We start from the raw sequence: 15,898 nt of genomic DNA on the forward strand, positions 1-15,898 counted from the left end.
TGTCTGCCTTTTAGTGGCCGGCTCGGGTACTAGGGAAGTTAGTGACTGGCTTCGCATGTGGGCTGAGTGGAAGGGTGGGTTACGGCCAGACGGTTTATGCTTGCTCGCCGTCGGCGGCGGGATGGCGCTGCGCGAGTTCATGTTCGAGTCTTGCAATTCACCAAGAGCGCGGCCATGCGACAGCCCAATCTTGGGTACTTGAGTCGGCGGCTTCAAGCCAGAAGGTTTGCTGAAGCCCTACAATGCGCGACTCTGTTAGCAGGTTCTACATGCGCGGGTCGCAATGTCGTAGTCACCTCGTTCTCGTTCGCCGGCTCCGTTTTGACGTAGTCCATGGTATCCAAGAGAGGAATGATGTTAACAAAGCATGCTATGGCGCTGCTACAAGCAAAAGCGCGTTGTCGTGGGTGTTAGCGATGATGTTGCGGAGCTCCCAATCGGTGTTTACTGTAAACAATCAGATATCCCTGTCCCTGCACTAGCTGACAACGGGCTAGTGTGCTTGGCATCGCCTTCCACCCCACTCCCATCGATCGCAACTCCATCTCCAATGTCAGCACATCTTGTAAAAAGATGAATTATCCATGTTCACCAGCTCCTGCGCCATCTTAGATATCTTCACAAACGTCCAATACTCATGTTTGTCACAAATCGACCATTTGCGCACTTGACCAGGGCATAGCTGTCAAGGACTGATGCCATGCTCAACGTTTTCTATCTCACAGGTTGGGGCATTTGTCACAGCGTCCTCATTTCTTCTCACGATTCTATTCTTGCCTCTATCAATGGTTTTCAGACACCAATAATCATATCAGGCAAGGATTCCTTGGAGCCTCGCACTGACCTCATACTTCAACATCCGGTTCCATTGTATGATTTTAGAAGACAAAGGGACATCGAAACTTCCCGCTATACTCAGAGTGTATACTATCCACTCGTAGACACAAGTGCAGTTATGCCATGCAGCTTTGTAAACAAGCAGCAGTGGAAGAGGCCTGGACATAGTCAGCTCTTCAAATTTCGTTCTGATCAAAATCATGAATGAATCTGGTCATGTGTATTTTTACTGTATCTTCCATTTAACATTCTGCATAAATCCTGGATATCCTCATAAATAATTATGTCACCAAAATGTATATATCTCAACATCGATGTTCTAAAAGGACACGCGCCGGCAATCATGCCTTCTTTTCTTGCCTTACCTTGGGGAAATCTCAATGTTTCGAAATACGTATCGCTCTCTCAAGAACGTTTGTCGATCATCTTATGTCCGCGGACCAAATATCACTCTCGAGCATTTCATGAAAACTTTTTCTCTTCACGCAACAAATTCAGAGTCAGTACAAGGAGGCGTAGGTACTGGCATAGGACGTGCTACACACAACCAAGGAGACGCAACGCTGAGAATATGGCCCTATCAAGGTGTGCGATTAACGGGTTACTTCTACCCATTCCCAACTAAGTCAGGTTCGTGTACGGTGAGTCTACATTTGCGATATTTATCGGTAAACTGATGCTTCTCTATTGCCTCTGCAAGCGGATCTAAACATGACTTTCTCTTGAAGGCTTTTGTTGAACGTACTATGAATGATGCTGTTACTGAGAGACAAAGGCTTGTTCGGTCGTACTGCGCTGTGAATCATCAATTGCATGTACCAACCGTGGAAAGACTGGCTGCTCTCTCTTTTCGGCCTTGCTGCTACACATCTGTAGCCTCTGAGAGCAGCATATCCTGACAGGAGTAGTGCAGTCTACTGGCATAGCATATATATCGCTCTCTTATTCTTCTATAGAATTCATTAACATGGCTGCTACATTTGCCATGCCAGGTCCACTATAATCAACACCAACAACTCTTTTTTGTCCTAAGACGCCCTTCCTTCCCAATCGAAGCTTTCGACCTAATGAGTCCGGCACATCTGTATCATCCCTCAGACCAGAAAAGCCTAGAGGCCTGCTTGCACCAGGGCCAAATCGAAGGAAATGCAAAGATATGTTTCGTAGGCTATTCAAATAATGCAAACATGCAAAGACTCGAGCCCAGCTTCCTTTTAGGCGAACCTGGAAAATGCTAAGGGATTGAAGGCAGTGGCAACACTGAAGTAGAGACGAAACCAAGTTCTTCTCAGACATCAACCCATACCGAAGGTTTAATTCCTGAAGGTGAGACAGACTAGTTGACCGAAGACAGAAAGATTCAGGAAATTGAACGATCCACTCCAGTTTTCGTAGATGAACTGTATCACATACCAAGCTCTCTATCCAGTCGGAAGCGCCATCCCCTACAGAGAGCCTGAGCGATATTTCCTGGAGGCTGGAAAACGCTTTCTTGAATGCCGGCTTCCTGACTTGCTCCAAGTGAAGTTGGCTAGTGTTGACTCGACATTTACCACCTTCACTCCCAAAGTCAACCTGGAATTTCTGAAGAAGCAGGCTAGTTGCAGCGATAATAAGGAAACTAATTCCAAGCATATCGCTATATCCAATAGCATCTAGCCTAGGGGAAACCATAGAGTTGTACTCGTATGGGGCGCTGAGCGTGATTGATCGACAGTTGGCAAATCGAAGGATGCTATTGCGTACTGTTTGGAGAACTGGCAAACTGGGGAGTATAGCATTCGAACACGACGTCTCGGTCCCAGACAAGCCCATGCCCTGCCTCCTCGTCCCAGCCTAGATGAAGGATCTTTACATGCCGGGCCCATGGAGACCTTGAGCGATAGTCTAGTCTTTGCACACTTGCGAGAGATAGATTGGTCTGGACTTTAGTGCAGTAGGTAGTTCCGAGATAATAAGAAGACTTTTCTGCAATCGCTTTGCAGGTCAATCGGAAGGAGCACAGCTCAGCTAGCAGGAGATTGCAGGCTATGCGTTCAATAATTTCTTGAGGAAAAGCGGTAGCTAGAGCACTGGCATATACCATGGTATAGTACTGGGCTAGAGGAGAAGAGAAGAGTAGTGGAGCCTCGAAAAAGGGTTAAGGTACTAAACTTGCTCTACTAGAGAATACTGGGGCTTAATATCAATAGAAGTTTGTTGTTTTGGTTACTACGTCGCTCCCTTGTGATGTTGCAGTTATTTGGGTACGCGCCGCGGCACATTTACTGCCTAGCTACGCCGTATATAGTGGTTTCAGTTTGGTTCCGACGTACAATAGCCTTTATTTGGATACGCGCTGTGGCGTATGCTCTGCCCACTACACCATAGATAGTGTTTTCGGTATAACTATGCTGCCCAAACGTACAGCAGCCTTTATTAGAACACGCGCCGTCGCGCAAAAGCCACTACTCCACTACCAGCACCAACAGCTAAGTCAATTAAGTTTCTCTCCTCGAAGGTTCGGCGACGATGAGGCCTACAATTTTTCGGGATATTCTTTGACTGCCTGATAGCATAAATACCTTCCAGATCTTATTCCAATCTGTCTTAAAATATATCTTACACAACCCCTATAAGCAAAACTGTTGATAATATCCACTGTTGTGAGCATCTCTCGCACGAAGGGATAGCCTGAACGTAGTCACGTGATTCGGGCCGGTAAGAAGTAGCAACTCTATATAGGGGGCCTGCCTCATAGATCGTACAACAAGCAATCAATACCCAATACTCAGTTACCGTACGATCGTACAGAACCTGCTACCTATACGCGATGCGCGATAGATAGCCCATTCAACAAAAACCAAGATATCTCTTGTTTTACGTTCCCCCAGCTCTACTTCAAAAATGGACTATATCGATCATATGAGTGCTCCATTTTGGCTTAGCCTGCTTGAGCTATGGCTTTCTGGTGCCGCGCAATAGTGCTCCAAAGTGGAGACATGTCGACTCATGTCCCAGTACCACTAGTCCATTTTTACAGGAGAGGTAGATCGGAGCTTCGTCAATGTCGCCTTCAACACGTCTATTTTCTTCTTCTACCAAGCAACGGCAACGACGATATCTATCCTAAAGCCTGCCTTTTGCTTTCATCACTAATGTCTCTTCTGGCCTTGCTCAACGGCTTTTGATTTCACATCAATATCAGGCTTCGGAACTTGTCTCACGTATTGATCGTTCGAAAAAACTACCAGAAACAGCTCATGCCCACGAACAGCTACCAGCGACTCTCATGCTTTCGCGCTTGGCCTGGCCCAGCGATTTAAAAACTTTGCCATTCTTTCTGCTTTGCATCTCCACCACGAGATGTCAGCATCAAAAGATCCAATGGTCCTTGAACCGGTTACATGCCTTGGTTGAGTTGTCTTGAGCTCTCTCTGTTCGAAATTTGTAGAGAGGCAAACGCACGTTTCCTGCTTCAGTGCACACATTCAGTCAACACACTTTATACGCCTCAAGATACACATGGTCTTCTATCGGCAGTAAAGCTTCTGCCTCTATATTGGACAATTCCAACCTATCACAGTAATTCGTCGCCTGCATCACTTGAAATGCTGCGAGTACAAATCTTTCCCTTCCCTTTCAGTTTGGAAGGTTATTGCAAGCTCATTATTCTCAGACCAAAACGAATACTAGCAATCGGCAATGTCTTTGGTTCTGATTTTTCTTCTAAAAATCCTCTTCACAACGCCTATATTCTGTTGTCTCTTTCGTTCAAGAAAATCTACAAGCTATCGAAAGTTCATGGCGCAAAGCTTAGTCGGATTGGCGCAACTTCTATAGATACGCATCCTTTGTCGACTTCTTTACTTCACCAACTTCTTGCTGGACTTCTAAAAAGACACAACACAGTAACAAATGTCTTTTCTTGTCTTCTCTCCTCCTTTAAAATACACTCTCCACTCACATTTGCCGCTACTAGCTCATATACATTCGTCATCACAACGGACTGAAAGCTTCGAAAAATTTGGACTATCATCTCGTGAATAGTATCAAATGTCTAGGTGCATGTTCGTGGCAGAAATGCATATTCAAAGTGAGTTCAAGCGATTCGATGTGCTTGTGCGCGGAAAGACGAGAAGCATATGAAAGGCCATCTTGTGTCCCGCAGCTTCATCGCACCGACTCTCCTTCACTCGACTAAAAGTGGCCAGGTGTTCGTTACATGTCTTATCCTCTTCTCTTGAGAGTCGAGCCGTTTGCCTTCAAGGTCTTCTGCCTCTTGAACCCGAATTACAGACAGATGCGTTTAAGCGATTTTGAACATTGCAATACCCTATTGAATCAACCTATTCTGTGCGTTAGCCGTGTTCTTCATGCTGAACTGCTCGCGCTTAACAGCATGCTCGTCAAAGACTGATATGCGCATATCTATGCACTATAAACTGGTCGTTCCGCTTGAAGTCTATATCGTTTGTTTCATGTCGCGTATAGCTCGGGCGGCTGGGTCTATGAATATGTTTTCCTCTTTCGACCTTCGAACCCCATTTCAATTACGCCTTTTCCCTCCAATACCAAAAACAGATTACCGTCTATCGAATGTACATTCTCTCTCCTCCTTTGCAAATCTTTAGTTACCGACACTCATGGCTACCTCTTCTCCTCAACAAAACTCAGATACCCAGGTGTCAGAAAACGGCATGCTCGGGAATATGGCACGCATACACAGGCCATCAAAATGAAGTCCGAATGATATTAGCTGAGCCACGTCATCAAAGAGTTCATGTCTTTGCGCGTCGACGGCTTCGAACATGGTTGGTTGAGACAAAAGAGTGCCGTGGATGTATTATGTGTTGTTGCTGGATCAAAGATCGAAGGCTTCTGCTTTATGAGTGCGACTCTTGGTGGACATGTTATTTACCTGCTCCTGTGTTCAAAAGATCTTCTCGACCGAATGCCCATGGCACGGCGAACCAAAAGCTTCCTTACAAAAGTGCTAGGTATGGCTTCGTTGCGCGCTGTGTGCTGAGACACAACATGGCTGTAAAATTTACTTCTACATATTCCTAATCTATATGCTCACGATGATGATGGCCATCACTACCACCACCCCCTCCCCTTCTATTCCAAACCCTACCTCTTCCTACTCCCCCAAACCCTCAAAAACCCCACCTTCTCCTCCACGCCGAGCCCCACCCTCTTGACCCTCCCCAACCTCGCCAAATCCTCTCCCACGCGATCAAGCACCGCCTGTTCATCCCTGCTCACCTCCCCGTCCTCATCCTGAAACGCCTCCCCATCGAAGATATTCGCATCATACCCACTCGCACTCGCCGCCGCCTTGACCAGCTGATCCAGCGTCTTGGAGTTGTATATCTTGGTAGCGATGCGCACGCGCATTTGGTGCGTGGGCTTGTGTAGGAGGCGCCAGAACCATTTTACATACTGGCCTGGCACGGGGGTTGTGATGTCCTGCGGCGCGTAGCGCAGATTGACCGCGTAGATTTTCGTCTTGCCATCGGCGCTGAGCAGGCTCGGGCACAAAGGCAGTATGCCGCGGCCGTTGGTCGTCGTCGTCTCGGGGAAGACGCAGATGATTTTGCTGGGGTTGGATGCGGTGAGGTCGGCGAGGGACACCAGGGCGGCTGGGTCGCGGGGTGTAAGGGAGGGCGAGGAGAAGGCGAGTTTTATGGCGGAGTAGAGGGTTATGCGCTCGACTTTGCGGGTGTGTGGGTAGGAGCGGGTGAAGATTGGTTGGAAGATGGCGGCGAGGTAGAGCGGGTCGAGCGGAGATGTGAACGAGGATGCGATGATGGAGCCGGCGCGGGGGAGGTGGTCGCCGGAAGTGTGAAGCTGCCTATACAATTGTTAGCAAAAGTCCCAATCGCTCCTCCCACCAAAGTGTAAGTAAATGGAAAACTCACCCCCTCCGCACCCCATCAACCTGCAAATCCACCCACCAAACCCCCGGAATCCCCAACATCAACCAAAGCGCACAGTACTTGACTGCATGTCCCAACCCTCCACCGCCAACCGGAATCCACTCCAAGAAGCAAAAGTATATAAGCGATATACCCAGCAGGAAGGGCAAGCGGCAGAGAAACAACGTGACCGACACAGGCGTCCAGAGGAAACTCGCAGGCGCGGGCGGGACGGGGAGGAAGGGCGCGATTGCTGTGCCTACAACATTTCGTGTCAGCTTTTCATATCATGGCGAGAATACACGTGTGACGTATGAACGTACCTTTGTCGCGGAATTGGCTGTACTTCTCCATCGTGTGAAGCGTGCTCGAGCGAAGTTACAACAGTTGGGGGGCGTCGTGTCACCGAGACATGTAGAAGGGACGTTAGATATGGCAATGAGCAAGCGGAATCCTGAAGTGAGACGTGGTTTAGAGTGGTACGCTTCCCGATCTCGCCAGGTGCAGGCAGGCGACCAGTCGTTTGTGGTTTGTGCGGGACGGGCGGCGTGCGAGTCATGCATCTGCATGTGAAAGGATGCCAAGATTTCGGCTCCTAAGCGTCATGATATGTCACATGTGAAAGCTACCACCATCGTTGTCTGGACTTCACGGCTAAATCACTGCGCATGGAGTGTGTTATTACAAGTTTGTGTTTCACTGCCTACACGGCGCGAACCACTACATATCGACAAGATAGACCTCCCCACAAGCCGCACTGCACTCTCCCCATATGCGAAATCGATACCATGATTGCCAAAAAAAAAAGGAAAGGAAGAGGAGATGTAGTGATGCACGCTCCAGTCGTGGAGGTTGGAAGTGGGACGAGCCTCGCCAGCAATGCTTAACTTGAAATCGCGTGTTACAAAGGAAAACAGGTTATTGATAGTGCGCCTCGGCGCGTGGACTAGAAAAGTATGGATGGGGTATGTGTGGGTAGATGCCAATATTACAACTTTTCTTTCGTGTGCGGGTGGGAGTGACCGGAACGCCGACCTCGTTGTGCCTCAGGGTTGGACAGGGCGTGTGGGAGCGCTTGAATTCTCCACCATGATATCCCTGTATGATCCGCCTCTTCATGCAAATTACAAAGCTTTGATTACAAAAACAACGGTCTGCTGTCTCTCCTACATGGAGCGCACGGCCAGGAATTAAGATATATCGGCGCAGCAAACAGGGTATACGCAGAGATTGCTTTTCTCATCATCCGAGCTCAACTCATAGCGCAACATCCAGCACAAGACTGACATCGCTGACTTGGCTGCCAGCGAGATCCTCAAGTACAGGTATTAAGTCAAGAAGCTCGTTGTCGTGCGCATCCGAGAACCAACTGCTGATCGGCACCGCGTGCTGTGGGTGGAATATGTATGACGTGGGGGAGTTGTCGATAATGATCGTGTCCTTGAGGTCGCGTCCGATTTGTGAAAGGTCCTGCCCAAGTTAGATTGGTGTCACGAAGATGAAACAATTGGTGGCGTACCTTGACATAGTTTCCTTGGTGGTTGTAACAGCTTTCGCGGAAGAGCCTGTGGTGAACGACACCGTGGATGTCAAGTTGATCGAGGAGAGGATCGCCGTACTGGAGGTGTTAGAAGAGAACTGCCATGGCTTGGGAGCTTCGCATACCTTAGAGACGGAGGCGGTGAAGACAACGACTTCATACAGCTCGCCGACACGCTTCATGAACTGATCAACGCCGGGCCGCTTAATGACATACACATTGTGGTACTGGCCTTCGATCTCGACTGGGATGGTGAAGTCGGCCTGATGTAGGATCTAGCACTTGTCAGTATCTAGCAAGAACGCGTCAAATGCATGACATACCTTGAAGCTACTGTGGACTAATGTCTCATCGAGATCAAGCACCAAGCACTTCTTGCCCTTGAACCGCGGCGCAATGGGGCCGAGGAGGTACTTCTGTGGCTCCGATGCTTCCGACATCTCTGAAGTTTGTTTCTGTACAACATCCTGCCTTTGCTCCAGGGGCGGAGGTGGCGGGAGATCGACCTTGTGGTGATCGGGATCTGCCTGGGTGGCTGGGTCCTCACCCTCCTGGTGAACGTCGTTTGTCGATAATGGCACATCCTTCATCTCAATGTCGGAGTCGAGCTGTTTCTGCTCTTCGGTCTGGTCTTCTATTATGCGCGACTGCTCGACGGACGGACGAGGATGGACTGGGGTGGTGCCGGGCGTTGGCTGTGTGACATGGATATCAACGGGAACTGGCTGCAGCGTGCCTGGCTGGGACTGCGAGGTTTGCTCTGCCTGCTGTCGTTTAGACGAGCTTCTTGTCACTATCTGGGGACGGGTCTCATGGGACCGTCGCTCGACTGTGCCATCACCTACAGTGGGCTTATCGGCGACACCGCTCGAGTAATCGCCATTTCCTGGCTTTTCATCAAGAGGAACGCTAAACTCTGCATTGCTCGACTCGGCAGCGCTTGGGTCCTGCTTCTTCACCGGTGTTGATTGCGACGTTCGGCTGGTTTTGACGGGGGCGGCCTGCTTGGCGTTCTCTGGAGGGGTGTTATCGCCTGTCTCCCGGTGCTCTTTGGGCGCAAAACATGGCAGGCAGGCAAGCAGACCGCCTCCAGATCGCTTGGACTTGCTTCTTGTCGAGCCTTCGCGCTGTGCAGAAGCCGGCGTCGCAGGTGGCTGGGCGGCCTTCTCTGATGTGGCAGCGCGACGCCTGCTGCTGGCGGTGCTTCCGGCGCGGCGCTTGCCCATGAAGCTGCGCTTGGAGTGCTTCGATCCACGACCAATGCTCTCGGCGTCTGCCGCAGTAGCGCCACTCAGTCCCGTGCCGGTGGGTGTTTGCTCGTCGTTCGCCTGGGGCACGCCGAGTAATGATTGTTTTTGCTTCGAGTCTGTCTCAGATGACTGTCCTACTTGAATTTGTTAGTCGAGACATTCATGATGATGCACTGCGGCATTTGAGTGTGTGCACAACATACCCGTGCCGTTTGATTGCCCGGCGGCGAGGGTGGAGTTGGGCTTGTCGGCGGTCGGAAGGACCGTGGTGACGGGCGCTGGCATCGTGGGCTCGGCACTCATGATGGCGCAGGAGATGCCTCTGCAGGCGGCGCGCGATGATCAAGTACGAAGTGCGCGTAGTGAATGGCAGATGGCAGCAGTGCGATGCAGGTGGGCGTTCCTTGGGTCGTCGCGTGGTGGACTCGCCGCGTGGTGGGAATGATAGCTGACGTTGGTGCGGTGACGGGTGGGTCGCTCGACAGGTCGCTGCTTCCGGATTGGCAATTGGAAGGCGCGGCAGTCAATTGCGCAGGAGTCGCGCGAGATGGAAGGAGCGATCGCGGGGTCCCAAAGAGTTGGTCGACGGTGGTGGTCGAGGGCGCGAGGGCGAATGTGGAGGGTGGATAGGGTGTGAGGGGGAGCTTGGGTGCGAGCGAGCGAGGTTAGGATCAGTGCTTGGGATGAGGCTGGTTCGCTAACGCGGGCGGAAATGAGACGCCGTCTTTTCACCGTCAAGCGCTCCACCAGCAATGCGCCTATTTGGACAACGCGGGATCTCCTTCTCTTTCAAACCCTGCAGACGGCGCGACAGTGTTTGCGATGAGAAAGAAGGCAAGTGCTGATGCGAGACTGCGCGACGGCGTGGCCGGTGGCTCTTGATGCTGTCTGTACCGGGGCTGTGCGAACGCGGCCACACGGGACAGGGGATCTTTATGGGGTTGCTCCCAACCGCTGCTTGAATTCGCCTCTAGCACCAAAGAGCTCTAGCAGAGCGGTCGCCCAGCAGCGGCCTGGCCCCAGGACATTCACTTCCACGCTGCCTGCGTCCACTGATGGTGCTGGGCGAGTGGGTACGCCATTAACGGCCGGCCAATAGCACACGCTGCCCCAGCACTGAGTGGCCCATCACACAGGCCATTAAGACCCAGGGCACATTATCCAGAGCAGCCAAAACCGTGCTTACGGGGCGTGCCCACCGTTCGCGCAATGCGGGTGACTTGGGAAGACCTGACCACGGCGAGGCCCTGCAGGAACTCACCACGTCTACACACTTCGGCGTCGTGAAGACGCGTGAGACCGGTGTCCACGACCAGGGCGGCCGCTTGTGCAGGCCGGTGGCTTGCAGACGAGCAGATAGCCTCACGGCTAATCCGCCGTCGGACGCGGAAGGCCATGCACCACCAGCCTATCACGAACCAAGTCAGGTGCAAGAGTCTGGAAGACGCCTGGCACTTCTGCCGCGCGCGAATCCTGGGGTCGCCCTCCAGCCATCATCCCGTCACCGAGGATGCGGAGGGACTTGAGCTTCGAATTGATCATCGCTGGCGCAGCTCGGGTGTGGACGTGGAGGGTTCACCTGACATCTAGAAGTCTGGCCCATCACGTGATCGCTAACTGCCGTCGGACATTGAAGCCCCACCATACTACTGCAGCCACAACAGCATTCTTCTCATTTCTCGCTCGACTTTCACTCGTGGCTATCCGTCCATTTGTGAAGAGCCTCGTGGTCTCCACACCTTCATCAAAATTCAACCCATATCCATTCAGGCTCTCAGCAACGCCAGCTACATCTCGAGTCTTGGTTTCGTTGTGTTTTCTCTTTTTAGAACTCCTATCTGACGTGGATGTAGCATCTCACGTGGCATTTTTGAAGAATATGCTTCAAACTTTCTGATTCAGCCTGGTCCTCATTGCACTTCTGCCCAAAACTTCTCAATCTCCGCATCAACATTTCTCAACACCCTCTTCTCCATCCAAATATCGCCCATTCTGCCCACCATATCCGCCCACTCGTTCATCACCATATCTCTATACCGCCGTCCCGCAAAATGTACAAGATAATCTCCCCTCCTAACCTCATGCTCCTTCATACCGACTACACTCTCTCGTACCTCAAACACGTCCGCTCTTTCCCTCTCGTAGCCATTGAACCAGTGCTGCGGTACATACTGCGTGTTATTTTTGAACTCTTCAGTCCCAAGAACATGGTCCATGGCAGACTGTTCGCCAAAACGCAAATCGACGTCAGGCTTGTAGTGTCTGAAAGCTAGTATGGCAGCGAATAGGTTGACCGCCCATTCATTCACGCGGACCAGGAAAATGCCGTTGTTCAGTCCATTCCAGTCTCTAGTAACGAGCAGATGCGTTTCCGGCTTCAGAGGCCGCTGTTGGTTATTTTCGCGGTGCTTGCGCCGCGGTGCTGGGGGCGGCAGGAAGCTCGTGATCGGCCGGCACTGGTCGAGGATAAGCGTGTCTCGATCTAACCATTCTATCCACTCTAGACGCTCGTGTTCTGGCTTGAGCATCTCCTGCATAAGGATTTGCAGGATGAAGGCGGGTTTGTTCCATAGGTCATCGACTATCGGATCGCACACAACTTTGACATCCGTACTATGAATCAAGGCGTGGAGAAGGTGGGTGCGAAATGCTTTTTGGTAGTGCTCCTTGGGTTGACCGAATTGCGCAGTGACGGTTGCGATGCGCCAGCGTCTGATCTCGAATGGTGAGTATTTCCGGCATATAGAGCGCTTTATCGTAGATTCTTCGATGAGCTGGGGGGACACCTCAAGCGGACAGTCCGAGTGGCCATAGGTGGTGAATTGCGCGGGCGGATGCGCATGTGTCTTTTGGTACAGTATGGGGATAGCATTTAGAGTCTGATAATACCAGAGGGTGAAAGGAAAGCTGAGGAAGAGAAGAGGAAACCAGACATAGAATTTTCTGGGCGGGAATCTCGGGGCGGTGTACATGACATGTAAAGACGAGAGGCAAATTCCAGGAATGGACTGCGGGTCTCAGACGTATAAACAATCATACAGCCCATCCCCATTCCACAAGAAGAGCAATGGCAATAATTGAAGTGAGGAACTAAGCGAGACTACAGTACAACCGCAATTTTCCACCAGTATTGCCGAACACGAGCAGACGGAACCGCACCAGCTAGAAGGTGCCTCTACCTCCGCAAAGCTTAACTGCGTTGGCAAAGTATACGTCAGCAGTTTCAGCCTTATCGGTGCCGAGACCTATCCTTTCATCTAGTGCGTTCGGCGAAGCTTGCGATGTAACATCATCGCTCGTGGACGGCATCAGCCGCAGTATGGACAGAAAAGCAGACAAACACGCAAGCACGCAATTCGTCCAGAGAGCAGTTGCCCCACTGTCGGTTCAACAAAAACTTGGGCATAGTGCTAGGGGGCATATACCACTGGTGCTGGGGTAGAAGGAAGCTTTCGAGTAATAGGTGTGCTGGTGAATGGAGGTACTGCACAGGTGACATCCAAGAGGTACTAAAAAGTTAGACCGAAGTAGGATCGGATCAGCCTATGCCAGCCCGAAATGGGATTCTGGCGCTGCACGTTCACTACATCTCACAGATCGAGCTCGATCCGGTAATCGTAGGCGTTGTCCGAGGTTCGAAACACATACTCTTCATCACATCCACCTTATGAAAATTCACTGTCGGCATTATAACCAGCGGCGCGACAAATCGTGCCGGTTAGCAGTTAGGGTACAATATTCAGCAACCCATCGGCCATAGGTCACTTACTACTGTGTATCGCAGTGTTTGGACTTGAGCCATCTTTGGTCGAGGATGATGACGGCGACCAGGAAAGATGTGCGCTTGTAATGTCAGATCGTGGAATTCCTGGAAACCACAGATGTCAGACATTACGGGCCGAGCCAAGATCCCGGCGGCCTTACTAGGTTCCGTTTCGCCAAGGTTGGTGTGTGTTAGTTCGTCAGCGCATACGAGGAACAAACGGCATATTAGAGGCGGAAAATTCCTGATAGGATAGAAGTGCTGCTAACATTGGCTTGGTACGTCCGATCGGTGTGTGAAGAATAACGCTGCGGAGGACCATCAGACGCAGAGATATGTAGACGTTCACATGGATATGAAACAGCCATCCAAAGCGTTCTGCACAACAAACACGACGATCAAGAAAACGAGATCTTGCTTATGGTACGTATCTATCATGCCGAGTATCTAAGTCTGCCCTGCGCCGTGATGCCAAGCCACATTTACGTTTACGTGCAACGACAGTACCGCCGAATCGTGTGAAGATCTCTAGACAAGCGCACCTTGGGACAGTAACGTTTCGGAGTAATAACTGCCAGCTGGCTTGTCTTCAAGCCCGTCATGAGTCTATTTAGACCTGTCCACCTCGCCTGTCTTGCCTCCAAGCCAATTCGTATTCCCACCTCATTCCAAACATGCATCTCTCTACCATCCTGTCAGTTGCTTTTGCCGCTCTCGCCCTCGCGCATCCGAACAACGTGGCGAAACGTGAAGTGAGCAACTCCAACACAACATACTTACTTGTCGTACACTAACATATTTCGAAGGCGCAGGTCACTGAGGAGAACCCTGTACGTACAACAAAGCATGCTATTAGACACTGGCACACTGACTATCCTCACAGCCATTAGAAGCACGTGCTGTAAGCATCTCTTCTCTACGAAGAATGTACGCTATGTACTAACAAAATCGATAGCCGCAGATCACTGAGTCTCCTGCTGCCCTTGTGAGTACTTTCGCTTCCGACGAAGCATGCTACAAGACATTAGTTCCCTAACAAAACTCACAGCTAGATGCCGATGGTTTGGAAGAGCGTGCTGTAAGTATCTCCTCCTTTGCTCTTCGATATATCGCGAAGCTAACGCACTTTGAAGGCTCAGGTCACGGAGGATGACCCTGTGAGTAATTTTCTCCAGAGGAAAAAAAACATGCAATCAGACATCAGTGTTCTAACAGATTCCTTAGCCCAAGGCCAATGGTGTGGCCGCGCGTGCTGTAAGTATTTCGCCTGCGCCTTCACATACCCGCTCGGTGAAGTTAACATCCTTTGAAGCCGGAGATCACTGAGGGACCTGAGCTTGTAAGTCATCCATTTGCCTGCTGCAAACAATTTAGTATATTGATCACCTTCATAGGTCAATGTCGATGAGCTGGCAGCTCGTGCCGTAAGTGGCTCCTCCGCAACTTTATGTATCTATTGCTTGTGAAGCTAATTTACTCCGAAGCCACAGCGTACGGAGGAAGACCCTGTAAGTACCAAACGAAGCATGCTGCAAGACGTGAGTGTGCTAACCAATTTCCAGCCGATTACCGATGCATAAGCAGCGCGTGCTGTAGGTGCTTCCCAATGCCGCAACGGACAGTGCCTAGATGTGGATACAAATGAGCCTGGCAGCCGCCAGCCACCGAGAATACTGGCAATATATTGTGAAAAGATAAATGCATTGTACCTCAAATTAGAGCAGCCACTATCCGTTACTCCATAGGAGCCCAATATCTTTATGTTTTATACTCATGCCTCTCCATCCAGTTGTGAATACCCTTGTGGTCTCTGCAACTTCGTTCAAACCCATACCCATTGGTTTCATCAAGAATAGGATCCGGGGGCTCGAGGTTCGTGTCCGCAGCGCATAGTATCGATTGGACCATGTAGTCGAAGCAATGCTCCAAGTGGACTACGTTCTGTTGTCCGACAGTATCTATCAAGGTGTTCTCGACGCTGTTGTTTCGCAATATGGCGAGTTCGTGTTTGGTTTTGAAATATTGTAACTGGAGCATGTGCTGCGAGAATGAGTGAACTGTCTTGTGTGAAATCGATGGCGGACTTACGAGACAGTGTAGTTGGTGATAGAATGACACGCCCAATGCTGCCGACTCATTGCTGGGGTTCTTGATAAAACCGCCGTTGGCTAGAAGAATCGTTAGCTATTTGAATGTGTTTGATTCCACAGTAGTGACGTACATAACGACAAAGACTCCCATGTTGCCTCAGATGCGTTGGAAAGGATAGTGCATAAAGACTGGATTGGGTTGGAATGTCTTCCTGGTATTGCCAAACGGTTCTCATATATCGTTAGTAAATGCTGGAAACATTTCGAGGACAAGTCAGTCCTACCGAATATCTCCCTGTGCGATAGATGACCACTATCCCCTCTGATAAAGTATCCGAGACCAAGACTGATCAAAGTGAGTCCGATGCACAAAGTAATCTGGAATAGGCGGTGATATTTGCGCAGGCTAGACTTCTCTTCATGATCGCCAACGTCGCCAACGGGCATGTATGAACGTGGACGCCGTTTTTCTATCCAGCCCAACATAATGACTGGTATCGATCATGTATGGGGTTTCC

The 15,898-nt window shown here is 50.5% G+C and overlaps 8 protein-coding genes across 8 annotated transcripts; 2 read left to right on the forward strand and 6 right to left on the reverse strand.

The window, feature by feature from the left end:
• Positions 1 to 5,949: 5,949 nt before the first annotated feature.
• SNOG_12906 (hypothetical protein) lies at positions 5,950 to 7,091 on the reverse strand (the record flags this gene model as incomplete). The annotated part of the gene is made up of 3 exons (XM_001803070.1): positions 5,950 to 6,673; positions 6,741 to 6,990; positions 7,061 to 7,091. 3 exons carry the CDS (start codon positions 7,089 to 7,091, stop codon positions 5,950 to 5,952), a joined length of 1,005 nt encoding a protein of 334 aa, XP_001803122.1.
• A 529-nt stretch (positions 7,092 to 7,620) lies between these two features.
• SNOG_12907 (hypothetical protein) lies at positions 7,621 to 9,830 on the reverse strand (the record flags this gene model as incomplete). Its single annotated transcript, XM_001803071.1, has 5 exons — positions 7,621 to 8,207; positions 8,257 to 8,355; positions 8,403 to 8,540; positions 8,601 to 9,661; positions 9,731 to 9,830. The coding sequence occupies 5 exons, from the start codon at positions 9,828 to 9,830 to the stop codon at positions 7,995 to 7,997; spliced, it is 1,611 nt and encodes a 536-aa protein (XP_001803123.1). The 3' UTR covers positions 7,621 to 7,994.
• Positions 9,831 to 10,460: 630 nt separating this feature from the next.
• Positions 10,461 to 11,069, reverse strand: SNOG_12908 (hypothetical protein; the record flags this gene model as incomplete). Its single annotated transcript, XM_001803072.1, has 2 exons — positions 10,461 to 10,643; positions 10,947 to 11,069. 2 exons carry the CDS (start codon positions 11,067 to 11,069, stop codon positions 10,461 to 10,463), a joined length of 306 nt encoding a protein of 101 aa, XP_001803124.1.
• On the forward strand, positions 10,923 to 11,117 carry SNOG_20138 (hypothetical protein; the record flags this gene model as incomplete). Its single annotated transcript, XM_001803073.1, has 1 exon — positions 10,923 to 11,117. The coding sequence occupies one exon, from the start codon at positions 10,923 to 10,925 to the stop codon at positions 11,115 to 11,117; it is 195 nt and encodes a 64-aa protein (XP_001803125.1).
• Positions 11,118 to 11,437: 320 nt separating this feature from the next.
• On the reverse strand, positions 11,438 to 12,499 carry SNOG_12909 (hypothetical protein; the record flags this gene model as incomplete). Its single annotated transcript, XM_001803074.1, has 1 exon — positions 11,438 to 12,499. The coding sequence occupies one exon, from the start codon at positions 12,497 to 12,499 to the stop codon at positions 11,438 to 11,440; it is 1,062 nt and encodes a 353-aa protein (XP_001803126.1).
• Positions 12,500 to 12,816: 317 nt separating this feature from the next.
• Positions 12,817 to 13,419, reverse strand: SNOG_12910 (hypothetical protein; the record flags this gene model as incomplete). The annotated part of the gene is made up of 2 exons (XM_001803075.1): positions 12,817 to 12,954; positions 13,297 to 13,419. The coding sequence occupies 2 exons, from the start codon at positions 13,417 to 13,419 to the stop codon at positions 12,817 to 12,819; spliced, it is 261 nt and encodes an 86-aa protein (XP_001803127.1).
• Positions 13,420 to 13,964: 545 nt separating this feature from the next.
• SNOG_12911 (hypothetical protein) lies at positions 13,965 to 14,870 on the forward strand (the record flags this gene model as incomplete). Its single annotated transcript, XM_001803076.1, has 11 exons — positions 13,965 to 14,042; positions 14,097 to 14,120; positions 14,174 to 14,191; positions 14,246 to 14,275; positions 14,339 to 14,368; positions 14,424 to 14,447; positions 14,515 to 14,544; positions 14,603 to 14,629; positions 14,685 to 14,714; positions 14,781 to 14,798; positions 14,853 to 14,870. 11 exons carry the CDS (start codon positions 13,965 to 13,967, stop codon positions 14,868 to 14,870), a joined length of 327 nt encoding a protein of 108 aa, XP_001803128.1.
• Positions 14,871 to 15,048: 178 nt separating this feature from the next.
• Positions 15,049 to 15,866, reverse strand: SNOG_12912 (hypothetical protein; the record flags this gene model as incomplete). Its single annotated transcript, XM_001803077.1, has 3 exons — positions 15,049 to 15,330; positions 15,379 to 15,458; positions 15,665 to 15,866. 3 exons carry the CDS (start codon positions 15,864 to 15,866, stop codon positions 15,049 to 15,051), a joined length of 564 nt encoding a protein of 187 aa, XP_001803129.1.
• Between the last annotated feature and the right edge of the window lie 32 nt (positions 15,867 to 15,898).

This window comes from Parastagonospora nodorum (assembly GCF_000146915.1).
Source record: "Parastagonospora nodorum SN15 chromosome Unknown scaffold_24, whole genome shotgun sequence".
In the NCBI taxonomy this organism is placed as follows: Eukaryota; Fungi; Ascomycota; class Dothideomycetes; order Pleosporales; family Phaeosphaeriaceae; genus Parastagonospora; species Parastagonospora nodorum.